Source organism: Parus major, chromosome 11 (assembly GCF_001522545.3).
Source record: "Parus major isolate Abel chromosome 11, Parus_major1.1, whole genome shotgun sequence".
Classification (NCBI taxonomy): Eukaryota; Metazoa; Chordata; class Aves; order Passeriformes; family Paridae; genus Parus; species Parus major.
In genome coordinates, this window is record NC_031780.1 from 14,608,103 (window position 1) to 14,630,274 (window position 22,172).

The following is a 22,172-nucleotide window of genomic DNA, read 5'->3' on the forward strand; positions in this document are numbered from 1 at the left end:
CGGGAATTCATTTTTCTTTTTCCCAAAGAAGCTTAAGCCATAATTATATACAACTTTTGAGGAGTAAAAACAGAAAAAATCTAAACTCTTTTGGGATATTGGAATTATAGACTAGTACCTATGTATGTTTTCCTAGACTCACAAAATAGACTCCTGTAGTATGCAACTTTCCGTTCTTGAAGATAATTCAAAATGACATTTACTAGCTTTCTAACTTAAATATTATGCTTTAACTCTGCAGTCTAAGAACAGTCAGAAAATGTTAAAACAAGAATGTGATGTGAAAACTACCAGATTTGCATTTTGAAAAGTAGTAATAGCTTGATAACATACATGACTGAGATAAGCATTTATAATATATATATATATACACATATATATTGAGATAAGCATTTATAAAATATATATATGCATATACATGTATTTCTTAATAGCTTTATCATCTCCTTCTTTCAGTTTTAAGCAAAATTGTTTAGAGGAACCATTTTATAATACCTACTGAAATGCCTGTTAGTGTTACCTTTTCCAGGTAACAAGTGTGGTATTTGGGTCTCTGCTACTGTGAGAATAAATTTTATTAGAGCCAAATATTTAAGTCTTTCTTATGTCCCATTACTTCCATTTAAAAGGCAATGCTGTGTAAACTGCACTATGTTTCCTGACAGCTTTAGTTACATTTCAAATGGGTAAAGACAGAACATTTTTAGTCAGTAGTTTATGGCTGAAATAATGAAGACTCTGTGTGCAGGTTTTAACTCTGTGCTCCCCACCTGGATCTAACCCAGATAGCTCAGTTCTGCACAGGGTGTGATGCTGTGTCCATGTGTCCTGCTCCTGACGTGCCAGGAATGTCAATCTGGGTCACTGCTTCAACATTTGCCATGGTTTTTGGTGAAATCATGAATTGGTGCTTATAGTGGTATTGAATTGATGCTTATAGTTATATTACATGACCCTCTATGTACAAAATGATGGATGAGCCTTGTGTGGTTTGAATAATGACTTTTTTTTAATACCCTACTTTTTTTTTTCAATTTTTATGTCAGTCTTTTGTAAGTTATTTTATTCCTTGCCTGCTTGCATAAAGGCAGTTAATTCAAGATGGCTGAAATGACTTTATTTAATTCAGAAGAGAAAAGAGGTGTCCTGGAGTCTCACCCATTATGTTATGATGCAAAGAATAAGTGTAGCTGTGAACTCTGAAGGAGAAAATGCAGTAGCTGTGGGTGAGAGGGAGATGGAGCTCCCCCTGATCTGACCAGTTTTTCCATTGTTTTTCACATGATATTAGGCCACACTCTAGGTTGCCTGTTGCAATTCCAGTGCTGAGATGTTGCAGAGGAAGTTGTGTTAGCTTTGCCTGTAGACATTGTCAGTGTCGTTGGACCCCCCATCACTGCAATTTTCTTGTTTTTTTCCACTGGTGCAAACTTTTTATCTCTAAAAGCCTACAGGTTTTCACAATACTTATAAATTAAATAGATTCAACAAAACAACAATCTCAAACTTTTGGGGAAAAAATTAATAGGAACTAAGCAAAAGAAGAAATCAAACCAGCTGCTGACACAGCTGTTTCTTTTCTTGTATAATTCTGTATATAAAGGTACCATATGCTGCTTAAAATCATGATAGGAAAGATGAAATAATTTAAGACAATAACAAGAAAATACATGAATTGTCAGCATTCTGTCAGATTTAAAGAATGAAATAGACAGGTGTAGTATTGACATGTTTAACTTTGTGTTGTGTTAGCAGTTTTAGTGAGAACAACTCCTGACATGTGCTGAAGTGATGTGAGAACATTTCTGTGTTGCAGACATTGGAGAAGAAGCTGGGAGATCTGTAGGAGTCCAGCAGCCAGCTTTACTGAGAGACAGGAGCCTTGGTTCTGCCATGAAAGACTGCCCATATTGTGGAAAAACTTTCAGAACATCCCACCACTTAAAGGTCCACTTGAGAATACACACAGGTGAGAGGAACATGTGAGCGGAGCACTGGCGGCACGAGCCACGTGTGTGTGGGGGTTGACATCAATTGTGCCAAGGAGCCTGAATTCCCACTGTAGATTTGGACTTATTAGTTGGAGAAAGTCTTTTGAGAAAGATGTCTGACAGTCTTAAATAAAAGCACAAGGAATGTGTTGTTGGATAAAGACCACTTTAATAGAATCATCTTTTCCCAGTTGAGGTTATTTCTGTCTCCTTCCCTGCTTCATCACTGTTTCCTTCAATTACCCTTGTCCTTCAATAGGCATAAGCCTATTGGTTTCAGACTTAGTTATACTAACTGCTTCAAAGGCCTTCCTTAGCATCTGCTTAGGGATTCTGTATGTTTTTCTCAGTTACTATTTTTGTTCCTTTTAGCATGCTCATTTTTAACCTCTCACTGTTCATATGAATGCATCAGCTTCACGGATCTGCTTTTTTTTCTCCCCACTAGAGCTCACACGACTTACTACTTGTAAGTAATAAAACTTATCATGCTTTGCACTGTGGTAAAATTTCCCATATTTTATTTCAATAACAATCACAGCATTTTACCCTACAGAGATTTGCTACTGGGCTGGATACTCACTTTGTTTTGGTATTTCTCTCACTGGGAAGACTGCTCTCATACTAGTTTTTTCTAGCCATTCCATTTCAATTTTTATATTTCATTTGCTTGAAAGTACATATGTGCATGGCAAGGTCTGTGTAGAGACACAGTATGCGTTTGAGAAGACTTTATCCATAGTTAAATTCTGACATAAAATGTTGGAATCCTCAGGTCCTGTTGAAATCATTTGAAATTCTGTATATGGTCAATAGGATCCTGTTTTCTTACCAGTGTTTATTGTCATGGTAGGCTTTGGGAAAGTATTTAAAACTTGAGATTTGGGATAGTTCTTTTTGGAAACAGACATAATAAGCCCCATAATTATAATTTTCTTTTTAAACTATTTTAATTGAATTTCAGAATTTTATTGCTACTTTCCTAATGGAAAGGTAAAATAATTGCATGAAAAAAATACATTCCAGTTATACCTCCTACTTGAAAAACTTCACTTTTAACTTTTATTTCACTGAAGTACCAGATAAACAATGTTTCCCTCCCTTCCCAACATCAGCAGTCATGTTTCTTCTATGTGCATGCACAGGTCTAATGCTTAATGATGGGTTTGTGAATGCAAAGCCTGATTTTGAAAAACAGAAAATTAAAATTACTTAAAGGAAAAAAATATCATTGTTGAAATGAGAAAACTTTTTCACTGTATTTTTGCTCATTTTTTTCTTTTGCATGGTGGAGTAGGAATATACCACACTGAAATTTAAAATTTGGCACCCTAATGTAGTTTTGTCTGACTGAATTGCAAAGCGTTTAGGGCAAGAATATTCTTCTCTGTATATTGAATTTTGTGGGGGGAGGGAGGGGGAAAAAGAAACCTGGTGAAAACCCTGTTTGTGTGCTCTCCAATGTAGTAAAAGTAAAGAAATGGTAGTTATTTCATTGCAAAATAATCTCATAACTATGGAGGCTAAAGAGTTTGACATTTTTAGCATTTGAGAAACAAAAAAAAAAAATCTTCAAAATAACATGAGGTTGCCCACCTCTTCATTTTGTTTTATTATATAGTGAGCACTTTGTTCTTAAGTTAAACATGGCAGTGATTATGCATTTGGTATTTGTGCCTTAGAACTAATGGAAAGTAAATTAATTACAATGGAAATATTCCATAAAAATTGCATATTAATACTGACTAAAGAAAATTAAAACAAGGGAAAAAAATAAACTGTATAATATAACAAAAAAAATTTAAAAAAAGAAACTATGGAAACAACATTTACAATGTATTTAAAAATCATTATAATTTTAAAATAGGTAAAGATCAATTTCCATTAGGTTGAGAACAAAGTATTTGTAAATAATGATAAGAGTATGTTTAAGTGAAGCAATGTTTTACATATTGGAAATAATCCTAATATATAATATAAAAATGTAAATTGGCAAATTACTAGAGTTATTAAATAAAAATTAAGTTGCTTTGTGGTAAGTGGAAATGATGTAATAGATACCAGTTATTAAACAAATATTGGTTAGCTCATACTTCTCAGGGATAGTTTCCTGCCTTTTATGTCACACTCTGTCTTTATTATATGCCTGGATCATATAACTGACTGATAAAAAACACTTTACAGTATTTCTCCACTACATTAACTCAATTACTGTTCTTGTTCTCACAGCACCTGTTTGTTAGAGATGAGCTCAAGCAGTTCAGCAGAAGTCAGGTTCCTTCGAACATCTGTGTGTTTGGAGGCACACGACTGCCTTGGTTTGGTACTCATGCCAAGAGCAGACCCAAAGCCTGATCCAGCCAGGAGGTGCTTCTGTGGCAATTGGCCCAAAAAAGCTGGAGAAGCAGCTTAATCTTGCACAAGAGGAGGAAGCTGTGCTCTGTTTTGGAAGAATTAGACAGTGGTTTGGGTTGCTTCTTTTTCTGTTGGATGTTTCATGGTTGCAACCCCCTCCATACTGAGCCCTGGTTTCTGTGTAGTTTGCTATCACATAATAAGCCTGTGGAGATATTAAAAAAAAAAAAATTAAAAAAAATCAAAGTTTTATTTAGCATACTCAGTTTTGTCCCAGCACAACTGTAGAGGATTTTTCTTATCTAGCTCAGGGATATTCAGGCAGGAAGAGCTTTAAGGGGAAGATCGTAAGATATGATCTCTGATTGTTCCCATGTGATAAATGGCATAATTATATGAAATCAGTTTCTCCTCTTTCTTGCTCTCAAAACAATTGATGGATGAGAGAATTCCCTGGGACAGCCCTGAATGGAGAAAGGAAGGATTTTCAGGCCAAAATGCTTACGAGCCTTGGGTGTTAGAGCGGACAGGCAGAACCCTTCACGCCCTCTTAGATGAGTTCTTTAAGCTGACCAGTGGCCAGAGATGGGCTGTGCTGCTCTCCTGCTCACACAAACTCTGGGGAGGATGGACAGGGGCAGAGCCCTGCATGGCAGGCAGCTGGGGGCCCTGCCCATTTGGGGGTCAGCCTCCTTGCTATAAAATCATACTCACACAGCTGAGAAGGTTCTAACACAAAGAGCTTGGAGATGCTCTGTTTTTGTGACAAGGGAAACTCAGTATCTCAGACCATGATGTGCCATATGCAGGTGCTTCTAGAGTTGTCATTTTGCCCACTGGAGGCAGCAACTTAAGGTCCCTTCATTCAGGAAGCCAAGCATCTCCTTTATGTTCCTGAGCACTTTCAACCCCCTTGAAACTCCGTAAGTGATGTGGGTTTTACATTCCATGCCTTGACCTTTGGACTTGCAGAAACAGTATGTAAGAAATGAAAATTTCTTATGTCCTGCCTTTGACAGGGGACACAATATGTAGGAACTGGTTTCAGGTTGGCTCTAGCACCTCTTCGCACCTTGCTTTAGCTCTCAGAAGCTATTGCAGGTATAGACCAGCTTGGGTGTGAGTATTAGATGCTCAGGTAACATTCCCAGTATGACAGACAAAATTAAATCCTTTGAGTACAGAAAAAAGGATAATGTGCACGAGCAAAGGAAAGATGGTTTGGATTGTGCTAAACAGAAGGAACCTAAGAAAGAGATGAATAGGAAGAAAAAACTTGGCAGGGCTGTGTCCATTGACTGAGAGTCTGTTACGATATGTATGACACACATCTAGCATATATTAGATGTATTATATGCATTTACAGTGTTACTGCATTTTCCCTTGGAAATGTGACTAGCCAATTTTAAACCATGCTTAGATGAACTGATGAAATACAGTAAAAATGGTGCTGTTTTAAATGAATTCAATTCACATTTCCTTCCTAAAAAAAGACTGCCTGTTGCCATTCTCTGAAGGCGCTTGTAGTGGGATGAGCAATATGAATAATTAAGGAAAATGGGTATGTGTGCTCCAAGAGGAGACAATTTTGGTATTGAACATCCTTTATTCTTACATTTCTAAGATGAACTAAAAGGACTTTTCATTTCTCTAGATTCCTCCAGATTTCCCATCCTTAACATTGTACAGAATGCCTTTTCTCCTGTCTTAATGACATCCCAAACTTTTGTTGAAAATAATTGATTGAATTTAAATTTCCTTAAAAGTTTAAGAGGTAATGTTACAGTATAAATTTCCTACCAAACACTAAGTAGGGAAATATCCATTAGTGAAATTAACTACAGTTTCTAGGTAGCTAACAATGTGCAGTATACAGTAGGGCATGGCTAATGAACACTGCAGTGGGTGATATTTCATTATACAAATTAATGCTCACATTTTAATGGGAAAGTCACATAATGAATCTCAGCTTCAGTGACAGCAATTAGAGACACAGATTGTCCCCTTCTGGACAAGGCACTGTTTAGCAATAAGCAGCTGTGTAAAAAGTCTTCAGGTTTACAACGTATATATATATGCTTTGGGGGAATTGTGTACAGTTTATATTAATGTACTGAATCTTCCCTGCAAAGTAACAACCATATTTATCTCTCTGCATTTTAACTAAGTAAAGACATGTAAAAAGGCTAAATAAATATTGCAGATGAGCTATAAATAAAGGAAAATATTCAATTATAAAAGTTTACAAAAATTAAAATATTTTATAGCGATGGCAAGTGCACAAATGAAAAATATTTAATAAAATGAGTAAAACCATCAAAATTCTGTCCCATTACAGGTAGTTTCATCTTATATAATAGAGAAAAATGACTAGTAAAGGAAAGTAGTAAAGACAAAAAGTTAACTAGTATTTCTGACAAACAGATTAATTGTGTGGTGAAACATGTGCAGGATCCAAAAATAATCCTACAGAACCTTTGATATTCCATTTGGTTTAAAAAGTGCGAAGTGAATGATTAGAATGATAAAAGAAATTACCGTGTAAGAATAGGCATAATAATGAACTAATTAAACCATACAGCAATTCATTTCTAAAATATCTACTGCACAATGGATAAAATAGGTTATCAATAACTGTTTCAATGGTAAAATAAAAAATGCTGGAAAATGTTTTCAATATTTTCATTAGGCGGTATTCTCTGGAATTATAAGGTGTTTGATTTCATTTGCTCTGCATGAAAGCAAACTGTAGCTTGTTAAGGAATGTGTGGGGTGGCATTGCAAGTCACATTATCCCCGAGTGACTGTCACTGCAAGAGGGGCTGCCAAGTGTTTGGGGTTGGGGTTCTTGCCCTGGTGCACAGCTGTACTGAGCAACAGCACCACGGGGAGCAGAAGGGCACAATCCATGGACAACTCATGAAATCTTATTTAAAAAGGAGAGTGGAGCATTCCCTGGGGAAAGGGGAGTGTGGGGTGCAGAACAGATTGTTAAGAAGCTGTATGTTAAATATGAAAAATAAATAAGCACAGCACTAAGTTTAAATAAACAGAAGTAAAGAAATTTGATAAGGGAAACTGAAAGCAACAGTAAAAAATATGTATGTGTCTATGAGGGTTATGGAAAATGGGGTAAAATTCTGTGGATGTAGCAGGCCAAACAATTGGTATCTTGCTAATACCGGACAAGAATGGATAAGAAATTATCAACCATGGTAGAGAAGAATAAATACTCTTCTGCTCTGTTCTCAGAAAGAAGCATGATGGTTTTCATAAGCATTTTCCAATGACACAGTTATTCTCCCATTAAGTAATGAGGCTGTTATGCTGTAGCCCACTGCATTTTAATATTTTTTAGAATGAATGAGTCTGGATAACTTATAGATAAAATCTTTAAAATCCTGGCTGAAGAGCTCTCCAAATCATTAAAGTTCATTGAAAAAAAATGCCCCAAACCCATCTTGAAACACAAAGCAAGATCCAGAGCACTTGTAGTGGTAAAACATCTCTGGCTATTCTTGTATTTCCCAAAAGAAGGAATATTAAGACCTTGAAATTAGACTACCCTGACAAAAGTTTGGGTAAAATTACAGAATGAACTGGTTAACTAATTGAAAATTGGTAGCATATTTAATTCAATTTTATTTTATGAAAGGGAGTTTTATCAAGTTTCTTCTCATAAAAGTATTCTGTTCTATGTGAAAATCCCCCCAACAAATCAACCACAAAAAAAACCAAAAATCCCCTAAAAATCAGTATACAGAGATGAAATGGCACATAAACTCTCAGTTCCACAGCAGTGCTCTCAGCTCCATCTATTTGGTATTTTGTCATTTGGAAGACTATATAAAAATCACTGTTGATAAAATTTACCAATGGTGCAAAAATGGTAAGATGCTAAAAATCATGGGGAGGCACTGATTAGTCACTTAGTCAAGTGGGCTCTTTTCAACAATATGAATTTTAAATCAGCAACATGTAAAGGAAAAAATACTAGAGGCGGTGATGAACTGGGCCTGGGACTGTGGTAGAGAAGGAACAGAATATGAGCTGTTAGTTGATTGCTGAATCTATGGATGTAAACACAGTCTTGGACTGTATAAAATTGCTATCAAGTTGAAATTTCATCAAAGCTTTAATGGGTACCCACAATTTAAAAGGGCATTGAAAAATTGGGAAGAATATTTCACTCCAGGATCAGAGAAGGTGAAGAAGTGACTGTTTTGCTGTCTGCAAATACCATCCTCAGGAAATAGACTTTTTAATTTAAAAAAATCTGTTCAACCTAACAGGGAAAAATGTAGCAATGTTCAGTTGTAGGAAGCAAACACTGGACAAATTCAAGCTAGAAATAAGGCACACATTTTGAGCAGTGAAAAATACTTAATCAGTCAAACAGTTTACCTAGGGACATGTTGGAGTCTTATTCACTGTCATTGTTGAAACATAATTTGTTTAAACTGAAGCAAGTAAGTTTTTCTTCAAAATGTATTTATGCTCCGATACTGCAATTATTGTGTGAGGATCTTTGGCTTGTGTTGCAGAACAGATAAGACTAGATGATCATAATTGTCCCTTCTGGCCTTAAAATCTGTAAATCTAGTTATAATCTGGCCATGGTCTCCTTGCACAGCCCGTAGCAGATGGTTCCTCTGACCAGCAGGGTCAGACTGTGCTCTGAGCAGGACCAGGGATCTCCTCCTTAGGTTACACAGCTGGGTGGTTTATAAACCTGCTATACAAATAGACCTGTTTCTACTGGGCAATGGGTCTGTTTCCAGTTGTTTACCAAGCTTTTGTGCAGATTTTACAAGCAGCATTGAATTTTTATTGTTTTACTGTATCCTGATATAAAGTAGTTCCTCTGAGATAGCTTGTCTCTTGTAAACCAGAGCGGTAGGTAGATCAGAACTGTGATTATGCTGCCAAGATAAGGTACTCCCTATAAGATTTTTTGGTTTTGTTAATTGTACATGCTGGAATATTCTCTCATCCTACTCCATTGTGAAAAAGTTTACAGGCATGCAAACAGGGCCAGAGAATTAGAAAATTCAGGGTGGCCATTGCCTTTGTGAACAATGAAAAATGACTCTTGGATATGAAATGGAGAAAATTATTTTGAAAAAGTCATGTTTCCTCAGTCCTACATGGCAACCTTAATTTATGTGAACTGATATTAAGTGTTAAATAACTCATCCAGACACTGCTCTTGGCAATAATACCAGGGTAGTCATTACACTAGGATGAATTCTCTAAAACCTTTCCTCAAAGTATGAGACACAAACAGGTTGTCTTCTAACAAGAATCATAGCCTACCTCCCTTGTCCCCTGCAGTGTTCTTTGGACATGTACTACTGCATTCACTGATAGAATCCTGAAAATTAGTGGTCCTCTGGGTTTTCCATTGAAACTGCCTTGGTTTGAGGTTAGACTCGGGTTTTTCCCACAGCAGCTTATAACTGTTTTGTCGTTTGTACAGGGTCTTACACAGACTGTAGCTGGTTATTAATTTGAATGGATGAAGTAGTATCTAAATAACTGCACAATTACTGAATTTAGGAAATACTGACAGACTAAATTAAAAAGATTCAGAGATGATTGACTCCATCCTACTCCTTTCTCCCAGCGCCTGCCCTTGAAATAGCAGCATTTAAGACTGCTTTGAAGTAAAGTAACCACTGCCAGTGTTTGGATCTGGAAGAGAACAGCGAGGTTTTGAATAGCTCCCTTTGAATGATGCTGTTTGGCCAGTCCTGTATTGCAAAGGTGGCACAGTGTGTTGCTTCATGTTGAGCTCCATTTCAGACCTTCAGCCTTAGATCTCATTTCTGCCCATGTGAGGGGTGGGAGCACCACAGAGGCAGCAAACCAAGGCTGGGAGAGATTTGAACTTTTTATCACACTGTCTCAGTCAGTGTCTTCTTTCAGTCCAATGCTCATGGCATTGGTGGCGAGCTGTGTGCAGATCTCCTTTGCTGAAAGGAAGCTCACTCTGTGGAGAGGCCTTAGAGCAGAAAATGGAATGACTTCAAGGCTTAGAAATTCAGAATAAGAGTATGTTGTGCCCAGGGCTTTAGACTGAAGGTACTTTTAGAAATACAAAATAGAACTAGCATTTTCTCCAGTTAGCAATTTTAAAACTTGCTTGTACCTATTTTTACATATGTATACTGCTTTAAGCAGTTTCTGCATGTTTTTAGCATCATCAGTACAGACTACATTACAAAATTCTCCTTCTCCCTGCAGTAGAGCTCCAGCAGTTGACGTAGTGCCTGCAGTGCTGGGACACACTTTTTGATGGTGCCACTTGATGTGCAGTGCAAACACACTGAACTATCGTTAGAATAAAAGGAAGTGCTTAATATAATTGTGTTAAAGATTTCCGTAAAGGCATAGGAGATGCTGAGGAAGAGCTTTTCAATTAAGAGGAGTGAAAATTCAAAAGTGAGAACATTTAACCCTGTAGAGCCTGGCACTTGTTTTTCACCAATCTCCTTATGTCTTAGGCAACACCTGAACTACTTAAGCTGTGTCAGAAGTCACTAGTGACTGCTGACAGTAAGTGGTGGGACAAACGTCAGAACAACTGAAAGCAGCTCCAGAAATACTACAGTGTGTAGATGCTGTAAACCCAGCCTTACTGTCTGTCCCTGTTCTGACTGGCAGCACAGCTGGCAGAGTTTGCACACTCCCAAACAGCCCTGCAGAAATGAAAACAAATAAGACAGCCTGTGTCTTCTGTCCCCTTGTCCCTGCTCTCAAAGGCCTGTGATGGGTGTGTGTATGCTCAGGTGCCCACCTGGGACCAGGGAAGCCCAGACAGGAGTGTTCTGTCTTGGGTTTGTGCTTCAGTAGAACTGTTTGTTTTTGCATAACTCCCACTAAGAGCATCCCTTGCTCCTCGTCAGTGAAGTGCCAGAGCTTAATTAGGTGATTGGGAAAGACTCAGAAGTTTCACTGAAATGTTTAAATCTGATTTCTTCTGTAAAGCTGTGTGGACCAAGGCCTAAAGCATGAACCATGCTAATTACTAACTCTCCCTCAGCTGAGCACCTCTTGTTTGAGGTTCTGTGCTCTTCTCCTCGAAAAAGGTCGATTGATGTGGTTTGATATAAAGCTCTCATGTCTCACCATTTAGCTTTAGGATTATGTTATGGATTTAGAATTTCCACTGCTCAAAAGGTGCTTCAGGCCTGTCTGGACTGCAGCATGTACCCAGCCCCTGCTCGTGTCAGCGAGCTCTCGTGCAGCGCTCCGTGGCCATGGCAGTGTTCTGGGCTCGCATCTCATTAGGAATTTCTGCCATCACTGAGAGCAGCAGCTTCCCAAGTATTTACCAGCCCTTCAACTGAGCCTCTAGCTTAAATAGCAGAAGTTTGAAAGCTTTTCAATTTTGTTTTTAGCAGATTTTGAGGTTATTTGAAAGCGGATAACTTTCCAGCTGGTTTGGTGAACTACATAATATTATACAGCATTTTTACCGTGGAGGAAGTTTTCAAAACAAATGTTTCCATTATACCATTTGGAGAGGTTTGTCTTTGTCTTTTGTATCACTTAGGAAAATAAAAGCTACCTAGAGAAAACAGTTTCTTCTTCTTGCAGAGCTCCCTCATAGAAACAATTGCCAGTATTGGCAGCTTGCAGGTCTTTCAGATTTCTGTCTCTTTTAGTGAGGATTTCCATACCTTTTCCTTTAAAAGAAATTCTGTATTTCTAAAAAAACTGTGCAAAAAAATTAGATGTACCTTTGCTTAGATGTACATTATTTTCAGATATGTCTTTATGACTATATGTGAATATTTATTATATGTGTAAAATCTTGCTGCCTGAAAGTATAGGAAGAACAATAAAAGTTTAGTGTGGGCTTCAAATATTTATTTAATTAATGGAAATAATCTTATATGTTTTAAAACTCTATTCAAGCCAAACCTAGAAAAGTGCTTATGGTAGGCAAATTACACATTTTACTGCTTGAGCCTTAGAAATGTCATTAGTACAAAATTAAAGGACTTCAAAAACCAGTAGATAATACAAATTTCAAATACAGAAACGAAATATATTTTGTACTTTTTATTACTCGATTTCTTTTTTACAGACTACTTTTTATTTTAACTATATGTTCTTATGTGCTGCAATCATAATGTAGTGTAATGATATTAATATTTTATAGAATCTGTATTTATAGTTCTTTATTTAGAAACAATGCAGTAGGTCTGCAGATCTTTGAATCCTTCTGGAATGGTGCCCTCCAAATAATGATAAATTACTTGTGCAGTATGCCATTTGCTAATTATATCCATGATTTACTGCAGAGCAAGACTTAAATCATTCATTTCAGTCTTGCGTAACAGTGCCATAAAATTTTTAGGTTTAAAAATGGTTTCCATGTGTATAATTTAAACAAATTTTAGAGCAATTGTATACACAAAATATTGCAACCATCCATTTGTTACATTCTCTGTCTCCCATTTTTTTTTTAAACTTGTACTTTTAATGATTACTGTGGTTGAAATTGTTATGCTTCATTTTCATAATCATAGCTTTTAATTCTACAACAGTTTTCTACATGTTAGATTAAGAAAAGGATGGCTAATTGTGTGTAGATACCATGTCATTCCTGAATAGCCCCACATTCTGGAAATCCATTTTAGAAATACTCAGTTTATGAATTAGTCTGCAATTAAAGGTGTTTCTTTTAAAAAATGAATTATTAGTGCCAAGATATTCTTGTTTTTAAGCAGCTAATGCTGATTTTTTAATTTCTCCACTCATCCATAGACCAAAGTACAGTTAACTCTCTTTATACTTTCCTCTTTGTCCACACCTGTAGGTGAGAAGCCTTACAAGTGTCCACATTGTGACTATGCTGGCACTCAGTCTGCATCCCTCAAATACCACTTGGAACGACACCATCGGGAGCGACAGAACGGAGCAGGACCACTCTCTGGGCAGAGTGCAAGTCAGGAACACAAGGATGAGACACCAAGTAAAAGCTCTGTGTTTATTAGGCCAGACATACTGAGAGGAGCCTTCAAGGGACTTCCTGGTATCGACTTCCGAGGTGGCATGGTCTCACAGCAGTGGACGTCGGGAATGCTGTCCTCTGGAGATCAGCAAGGACAAGCAGCTGGCATGTCATCTGAAGGGTCTTCAGAAAACATGAAGGGTTCAGACATATCTTCCAAAGGAACACACTTCTCTGAACTTGGCCGTGCTTACCAGAACATGGTTGGGAACGGTGTGAACTTTCAAGGATCTTTGCAAGCTTTCATGGACAGCTTTGTCCTAAGTTCTTTGAAGAAAGAAAAAGAGATGAAGGATAAATCTCTCTCAGATCCACTTTCAGCAAAAGCTCTGGGCTCAGATGGCGGTGAGGAGAAGATAAATAGCAAGTCCTCACAGCGGAAAACAGAAAAGTCGCAATACGAACCCCTGGACTTGTCGGTAAGGCCCGATGCAGCCTCTCTGCCAGGTTCCTCTGTCACTGTACAAGACAATATTGCTTGGCATGGCTGCTTATTTTGTTCCTTTACAACTTCATCCATGGAGTTAATGGCTCTGCATCTCCAAGCCAATCACTTGGGCAAGGCTAAACGTAAAGACAACATCCTAAGCAACAACAAAGAGCAGTCCAGAGAAGTTTCAGCCTCGGTGAACAAAGTGAGCTTGCTCCCCTCCTCTGTGCAGTCCAGCAAGGAGGCAGGAGTTTCAAACATGCTGAGCCAGCTGGACTCAGCTTCTGAGAAAATGACCCAAGGACAAAATAAAGAGACCCTGGGAGAGCAAAAGAGCGCTGCCTGGCCCAGCCACATGGAATCCACTTTTTGTAATTTTACAACAGACTTCTATAAGCAGTTTGGTGTTTATCCTGGTGTTATTGGCACGGGAACACAAAATTCTTGCACCAGTAATGAATCCGAAATAAAAACACAATCCGAAGATGACCCAAATATTCTGCTCTCTGACTCTGTAAATAAAAGTGCTATTGATGACCTTTCTGACATAGCTTCATCTGAGGATATGGAATCTTCCAAGGAAGAAAACATTGAAGATGAGGACATTGACACAGAACCAGATATTATGAATAAGCAGTTGTCTGCCCAAAATAAAGAAAGCAGTGAAGGAGGCAACAATATACAAAGTGCAGTCACCTCACAACCCACACAAGGGCTCGTATCACCACTGCCACAAGCTTCGGAAAAGCAGTGGCACAGTCAGAATCTTCTCTCCTCACACGAAACTGCACAAGAAGTGATGAAACCCGAACAAGTTCAGGGTCCGCAGGTCCTGGAGAAGCAGATGAACATGTTGTCAGTCCTAAGAGCTTACAGCTCTGATGGCTTAGCAGCCTTTAATGGACTTGCAAGTAGCACAGCAACTAGTGGATGTATCAAGAGACCTGACTTGTGTGGTAAGTTTTAGACCTTCTTTTAGACCATTTCAGAAAACACTTGTGCAGAATCATGAAGCTGCTCTTTAAATATACTTAGTCATGTTTGTTAGTAATACATTTTTTTAAATGTTAAACCCTGTGGGCCAAATTCTTGTCCTCTATGTGGTCTACTCCATTGAAATCAGCAGTGCTGCATGCATACTTACACAGGATTTTAGAAAGAACTTGCTTTTTAAACTAGAGTAGCAGCAATATAGACTATCTGTGCTAGTGGCATCGGAAGGGGATACTTACTGCTTTAGCATACTCAAAGGAGGAAAAAGTTTTAAAAAATTCACATGGTAACTTGCAAACTTTTCAGTATTATGATATACAAACCCAAGAAAAACACTGGATGCTTTGCCAAGCGAACCTTGCTTTCTCTTTCTTTTCTTTTTTTTTTTTTTCCCCCTCTTTCTTTGGATTGGGGTGTGTTCAGTTACCACAACATTAATGAAATCAAAGGCCAAGTGCATGGAATGTGTCTACCTGTGTTGAATAAATTTTATTTTTTCTTTCTTTTATTTTCTTTACCTCCTTTTTTTCTTTTTAAAATTATAATTTTCTGGTTTGGTTCAATGGCACACATGCAGTACTTGCCCTTGACCATTTTCACTATTCTAGCTAGCAGTTGTGTAAATTGTGATTTGTCTGATTAAGAATATGCCTCCAGGTAATTAAAATAACAACACACCAAACAAACAAAACCACCTTTTACCCTTTCTAGTCTCTGATTTACAAAACTGCAGTTTTACTTCCTCATATCACACACCTCATATTTACAAGAATTTAAGTTAAATCTATTTGGAACAAATGAGATTGAAGATTTTTTTTATTATTATTATTTAGCTCCTATTTTGTCAGCATAGTGTTTCTTTGAAAGAGATTTTAGAGTGTAAATCCTTTGAAAAACAGTATCACTTTAAAAAGCAGAGTCAGCAAAGGACACAAAAACTTCAGTAACGTTCATTTCACTTAACCTTCAAACTAATAAGAAAGCTCATTGTCAGAGCTGAACATGCATAATAAAATGTGTTCAAGTTAAAAAAAAAAAAAAAAGAAAAAGAAAATAAAAATTTATCAACAGTTTTAAAGCCTGACAATTTAAAATGAAACCCTCAATCTGCAAGCACGTTAGAGTGGTTCCCCTGGTTAACCTAAAGTTAGTGGGAGCTTTGTCTGACTTTACTGGCAGAGTGTAGATGCCCAAAGCCATGATCCCCTTTCAAGGCCCCTCTCTGCTTTTCCATGTATATTAGCTGATCTGATAAAAAACTCTGATATCTACACACAAGATTTATCTTACTTGTATCCTTAGAGCATTGTGACTTCAAAATATTGTCATTATCTGCCAATATCTGTCATTTAACCAATATCTGCCCAAGTATCCATGTGGCCTTACTTGTAAACTTCTGTGTCTCAGTGCACTAAGAACCAATTTAGGTAGTTGGAAACATTTCCAGATTCTTCAAAATCAGCATTTACATTCTTGAAAAGAGTTAGTAGTTGATTTAATTTACAGCAGGTAAAATCCTACTTGGATTTTTTTTTTTTCCATTTGTGGAGTACAATCAATTAGCAAAAAGGGAAAAAAATACAGCAGAGAAATTACTGTCTAAACAAAGAAGTTAAAAAAAAAATTGGAAAACTAAGATTAGTTGCTCTGTGCAAAATGTCTTTAGACTTTTTCACAGGCATAAGATTTTTAAAACAACAACAGAAAAAAATCCTTCTAATATTATTATTGAAATGAGGTCATGTTACTTCCATTAGTTTTTTGTTTCATCTTCCAATCAATTCAACAGACATTTTATGATAGCTTAAGTTTATATGATTTTAAAGACCATATCCTTTTCACAAGCTCTGCCCAGTGATAATGGATTTGACTTGAAGTATGAAGGAAAAAAAGAAACAACAGAAGCTTCTCTGTTCTACTTTTTAAGCCATTTTTAAATCGAAAATGCAATGGGAGTCCTTCTGATTCCCCCCTACAGAAATAGCTTTTTAAAATTCTTTTCTGTCATTCTATTGGTGTTTGCAGAACATAAGTATAAAGGTTGATTATTTAAATGCATTATTTCATTTTTTTTTCTCAATGTGTCTCAGAAAAGTGGATGAGTATGAACAAGCCCCATGTCAGTAGCTCCTTTTTTTGTTTGTTTGATTGGCTTGGACATCACCTACTTGAAAGTAGTGGTTTTGGGGGAGTTTTCATTTTCCCAGTGACATTTTATACTGTGAAATCACACTCCATCTGTGCATGTTAGTGTGGGGAATCCCACCTGATGTTTCTGCACTAGCAGACTAGCAATCAGGATCACCCTGTTCATTTATTAGCCTTCCTTCCTTTCCTCCTGCACAAAGCCCATGACCAAAGTCATGGTTCCCTTTGTCTCTCCTACTGCCTGGGAGATCAGAAAACTTGAGACACACCTCCAGCATCCGATTTCAGGGCATGATTCTCATGTTCCTTTTGTGTTTGGGGAGACTCTGTGCATTTGTGTTTCTTTTTACAGCCAGTGATGTGTGTGTTGTTGACATCTCAAGAGAAAACATTGATGCATTTGATAACAGTCCTTGCACACTCAGAGAACAAGGCATAGTTCTCTTTCTGTAGTCAGAATACAGAGGAAATAAAATTGAAATAAAATATTTCAGCTTCAGTAAGCTGAGATTGCATCTTTGGCTGGCCATGTTAATTGAGTTGAATTTCTGGCTGCCTAAAAACAAGCTGGGGTATTCAGCAATCCATGTGGATCATTTTTAGATGGCAGATTTTACCCTAAGATAGTAGGTCAGTTTTTAAGCAAAAATCTTGGCACAAAAAAATGTTTTGTTTCTAGAGAATGCCACCAAGTCACGTTGTTGTTTCAGAAAGTCACTGCACATGTGGAAGCTGTCCTCAGTTTCCCTGAGATGGAGAATGAGAGAGATTGATGATGTACACATAATTCATTTATGCTCCTATCATGCTTCAGGCTGCAGGGATGAAAGACACAATTAGGAAAGAACCATAATTACTGGATAATAAAGAAATTTTCATGTCAAAACGCTACTGAGAAAAAAATCACTAATTTTTGTAATATTTCTCCTTATACAGCAGAATGAACAGAAAGGAAAAAAAAAAGAGCATTGATAATTTTAGAGTTTCTCCTGAACTGTACTTGGTTTTGGAGTCTCAGGTGATTCTGTCTAGGAGTGGATCTTGTTAATCTTTGCTGGCACTCAGTTCCTAAGGAGATGACAGGCCTTTCCTTGCTGCTTGTCAGCAAGTAGCCCAACGGGGAGGGGAGGCCCAAGGTGATGGCTGCATGGCTTGGTAGCTGTCCTGAGCATCTGTGTACTCTGCTTTCACAGCCCTTGCTGATTTGACAAGTTAAGCTTGGAGGTTCTAGATCTATTTTGTGTTTAAGTTTTGGAAGATCTGTTTTCCTTTCCATTTATGCTCTTCTCTTTTTCTGCTTGTCTTCCCATATACATGGAGTTGCATCACAGTAATGTTCTACCTTCTGCTCCAATACTTGAATATACTTGTGATTTGTGCACAAGACCCTTTATAACAAGACCTTATCCCTTCTCTCTCTCTCCTCCCCTTTAAATCTCTCTGCTTTGAGACCGAGATGGTAAAATTTCCCTACTTGCATTTGCTACTTGGGAAGTATTTAGGCTTTCAAAGGAGAGCTGATGGGCTACAGAACTACTGGCTAGAGATAGTCCTGAGCATTAGCTGACTGCTTAATGGGTTAGTGCTATTGAATCCACACTTAATGATCTCCAAAAGTATTAGTTCCATGTTGTCTCTAAATCTAATTTGCTTCCATTCATGCTTGCTTTCCTCTGCAATTAGTGCTGTTTTCTCCTGCACAGGCTCCACCCCATTATCACTTCTTTCAGTGTTTGGAAACAGGGCAGGGCCCCTCTGATGCATGGGAGCAGTTTTGGAGTTCTGATCCTGCAAAGGGCTGAGCACTTTCAGTTTCCTTTGCAGCAGAAAGCTTTCAGCATTGCACAGAATTATTAAAATGTTCAGCGTTGTAACTTTCTGAAATACCTTCCAAATGTGGAACTGCAGCGCAGACAAGAGGGCTGGGCAAGGGGAAGATCAATTGTGGCAGATTATTACAGCTTTATTGTCACATAATTATAGTGCTCTACCCCAATGTTTAAATAGTGAATTTAGTTATTGTAAATTGCTTATTGCCACAGGTGTCAAAACCAAAAAGATCATAATGCTAACCCAGTCAGAAATACCACCAACACATGAAACATGGAAAAAGATTTTTTAATTATTTGTGATGGCTTCACCTGAATCCTTATTGCAGATCTTTTAAATTAAAAAAAATCCATATTAAGAAGCAAAAGACCTGATATATCCAAGCTCTAGGACAACTCCGAGGCAATGGAAGGTCATCCTACTGCTGCAAATGGTAGTACTGCCCATTTAAAGTATCATGTAACGCACTTAAGGAACACTTTGTCCTGATCTGCAGTTGGAGGAGTAACCAGAGTATTCTTTTCCTTCAAGGCAGAATGAAATGATATGGAAGTTATACAGCAGACTTTACCCCATTACCGTGCTTTTGAAGAGGTTTCTTAGTTTCAGTTAGGAGGTCCAAGGCCAGCTTTTAGAGTACGAACTGTTCCTCTGAATGGGAGATCAGCACCTCGGCCCCCGCCTGGCTTTCAGACACACTTCTGGATGTCACAATGCCATTTGCATGGCAATATCAAACCAAACTCATATGGCTTGCTTCCTTTTTTTAATTAACTGGGAATGCCAGTGATCCAGTGAAGTTTGCGTTGCTGGATAAAAGGGCTGGTCTGTGAATAGCATTGTATTTGCCAAATGGTTCGCTAGTCATTTCAGTACAAACAAATGGATGGTGTCTGTAAGTCTGCAAACACTGTTGACATTTAGCCTTGTTTATGTTACTTTCCTTTTGCTGCATATTTTTGGCTAGAAGAGATACTGTCTGAATCAACATTGACTTCCTAAGCAGAAGCTAAGGGCCCAGTCTTGCATCCCTCATTCTCGATGAGTAGCACTACTTACATGACTAAGGATTGCAGAATCAGGTCCTATGTTTATTTGACTTTAAATTTCATTGCTATTTTTATGTAATTTAATTTCTTTGTATTTTGTTGTATCAGAAATCGGTCAGGTGATAAAGGTTTGGTATCACCATTTTGTTTACTGTTGAAAACTTTTAGTTCTTACCATTCTTCATACTGTGGTGTGACATTCCCATTCCATTTACATTTCTGGAAATTAACCCCTAAAATATCTGATACAGCTAAGTGCTGAGTACCTCCTATTCCCAGAGAGACTGGAGGCATTCAGTCCTTCCTAGCACCACATCTGAAAGGGGGATTGTGTTTGCAAAAGGAGGCCTTGGTATGTGCCTTGATTTCAGACATCAGTGGCCAGCCGCACCAAGGCAAATCCCTAGCACAGAAAGGCTTTTCTTTTCTTTGCAGAGACAAAATAATGATGTAAGCTTAGAGCTGTATGATTTTTGCTCTAAGTTTCATCTCCCAAACAATATATTCTTATTGTTTTTGTCATATCCAGGTCAAATTTAAATTATAATTTAGGATTAGGCAGAGGCATAGAGATGTTTCCAGGTCTTTCCAAAGTGAGACAATGCTCTGGTTTGTGTTTTGGTTCAGGAATATACATTCTTGTGTCTGAGGTATAGTATTTCCTATAACTACTCATAAACATGAGCAATTTAGACATTCTTGTAAGTCAAAACTAAGTGTACGATTAATACCTATTATGAGGCCGATTTTAAACAATTAATTTGACAGCAATTATAATTTTATGTTACAGGCTTTCAGGAATAAATAACCAAATTCATCTTTGTAATCTAAGGAACTTAGGATATCTTTATGCAGAGATGATCTCGTTATGCACAGTATTGCATATCTGGAACTTCTGAGGTTTGCTCCCACCTATCTAGATGCCTGTAGTGCCAGGGATAAATAATTACCTGAGGCTTATTAATTGTTTCAGCAAAGAAAAAAATATATACCTTAAGTGTAAGCATTAATATATGTATACACAATACATCCAAAATATATAACAAACCATCATACTAGTACAAAAATAGAGGTCCTGAATATGTTCTGTTATTTATGTGTTTGGCAAGCTTAGGGAATGGACTTTAGTATGAGTGAAAATTCTCTTAACATTTTTAAGGTTATTTATTGTCATTTCTATTTGAGTTTTTAATGGTCCTGTATTTTGTAATGCTTTAGCAGGAAAAAATACTGTAGTTACCTTTTTTCATATTCTTTAAGCAATATTTCTAGCTTAATATATTGTGCCAGGTTTTCCAATATTAACCAAGAAAGACAGTAAAATTCAATGAACAACACTCTGACATCCACAATTTAAAACCTGTGATTGAAGTGAAATGTGTAAACTTCTAGTGGGTTATCATGTGCTTTGGAATAGAGTATTGTTGGAAGTAATTAGAAAATATATTAAGGTTTCCTGGTAATGAAGGTATGTAAGTTTTAATAATTGTTGCTTTCTGAATAAGTGTCAAACTATATCTTTAAATGTATATGGAGTTACAAGTTAGGTCACTTCTGAATGGAATGTAAAACAATACTAAAATGCTTCAATAACTTATCTCAGTGTTGCTAATAAAAAAAAAAGCTGTTAACCATTAGTGCAGTTTTGAGTCATTTTGTTGATTAATTCAAGAAAACTCTGAGAAAACTTTGTATCTTTTGGTAGACCAAAGACCACTCATGCAATCCAAAGCTGTTTGATGCTTTGAGAGGCAAACTGCAAAACTGTTTGTTGGCCTTGTAAATGATATTTATTAAAACTCCCATCTTTTAAGGCATTAGAACGGTGCCAGGTATAGTTAGGCAGCTATATCGGGGGGGNGGGGCATTAGAATTTTTTCCTCTGTCACAGAAAATACCTTGGGGATGTGGGACCTGTTTCTCTGTCACTATTAAAGTCCAGTAGAAACTTTTGTGGATGCCACTGGGTTGAAAATGAGCAGTGTGGGTGGATGAAGTGTGTAAACATTAGTGCCAGGGTGCTCGGCCAGGGTGAGCCAAATACAGGGTTCTGGTGCTGCAGCTGGAAATGCAGACTTAGTGAGTGATGGGTGTGCAAGGCCTGGCCCAGTGGAGAAATATGAGGAGCACACAGAAAGAGTGATCTTTCTTGGGTAATCTTGCCCAGCCTTACTGAAGCCACAGCTCCAATCCTGCAAATAGCCCTGAATGCTCACTTTGGTGTCCCATGGGAAGGATGTGTGATGAGCATCCTGAGAACAGCCTCCCTCCCCAGGCAGGATTCTCCTGGGGTAAAGCAAGCCTAGGAGAACAAGCAGCCAGCCTTGCCAGTGGCAGTAGCACCACCCAGG

General features: G+C 37.6%; 1 protein-coding gene across 2 annotated transcripts in view; it reads left to right on the forward strand.

The window, feature by feature from the left end:
* The window catches only part of ZNF536 (zinc finger protein 536), a 340,782-nt gene that overhangs the window by 210,156 nt on the left and 108,454 nt on the right, over positions 1–22,172 (forward strand). Inside the window, exons 7-9 of one of the 2 annotated variants that reach the window (XM_033517188.1) lie at positions 1,817–1,969; positions 13,177–14,757; positions 19,304–21,458. In XM_033517188.1, the coding sequence (XP_033373079.1) occupies positions 1,817–1,969; positions 13,177–14,757; positions 19,304–19,317 (1,748 nt within the window). In that variant the 3' untranslated portion in view covers positions 19,318–21,458. Of the gene's footprint in view, positions 1–1,816; positions 1,970–13,176; positions 14,758–19,303; positions 21,459–22,172 lie in introns of those variants that run through there. The other variant, XM_015640253.3, reaches the window with a different exon arrangement.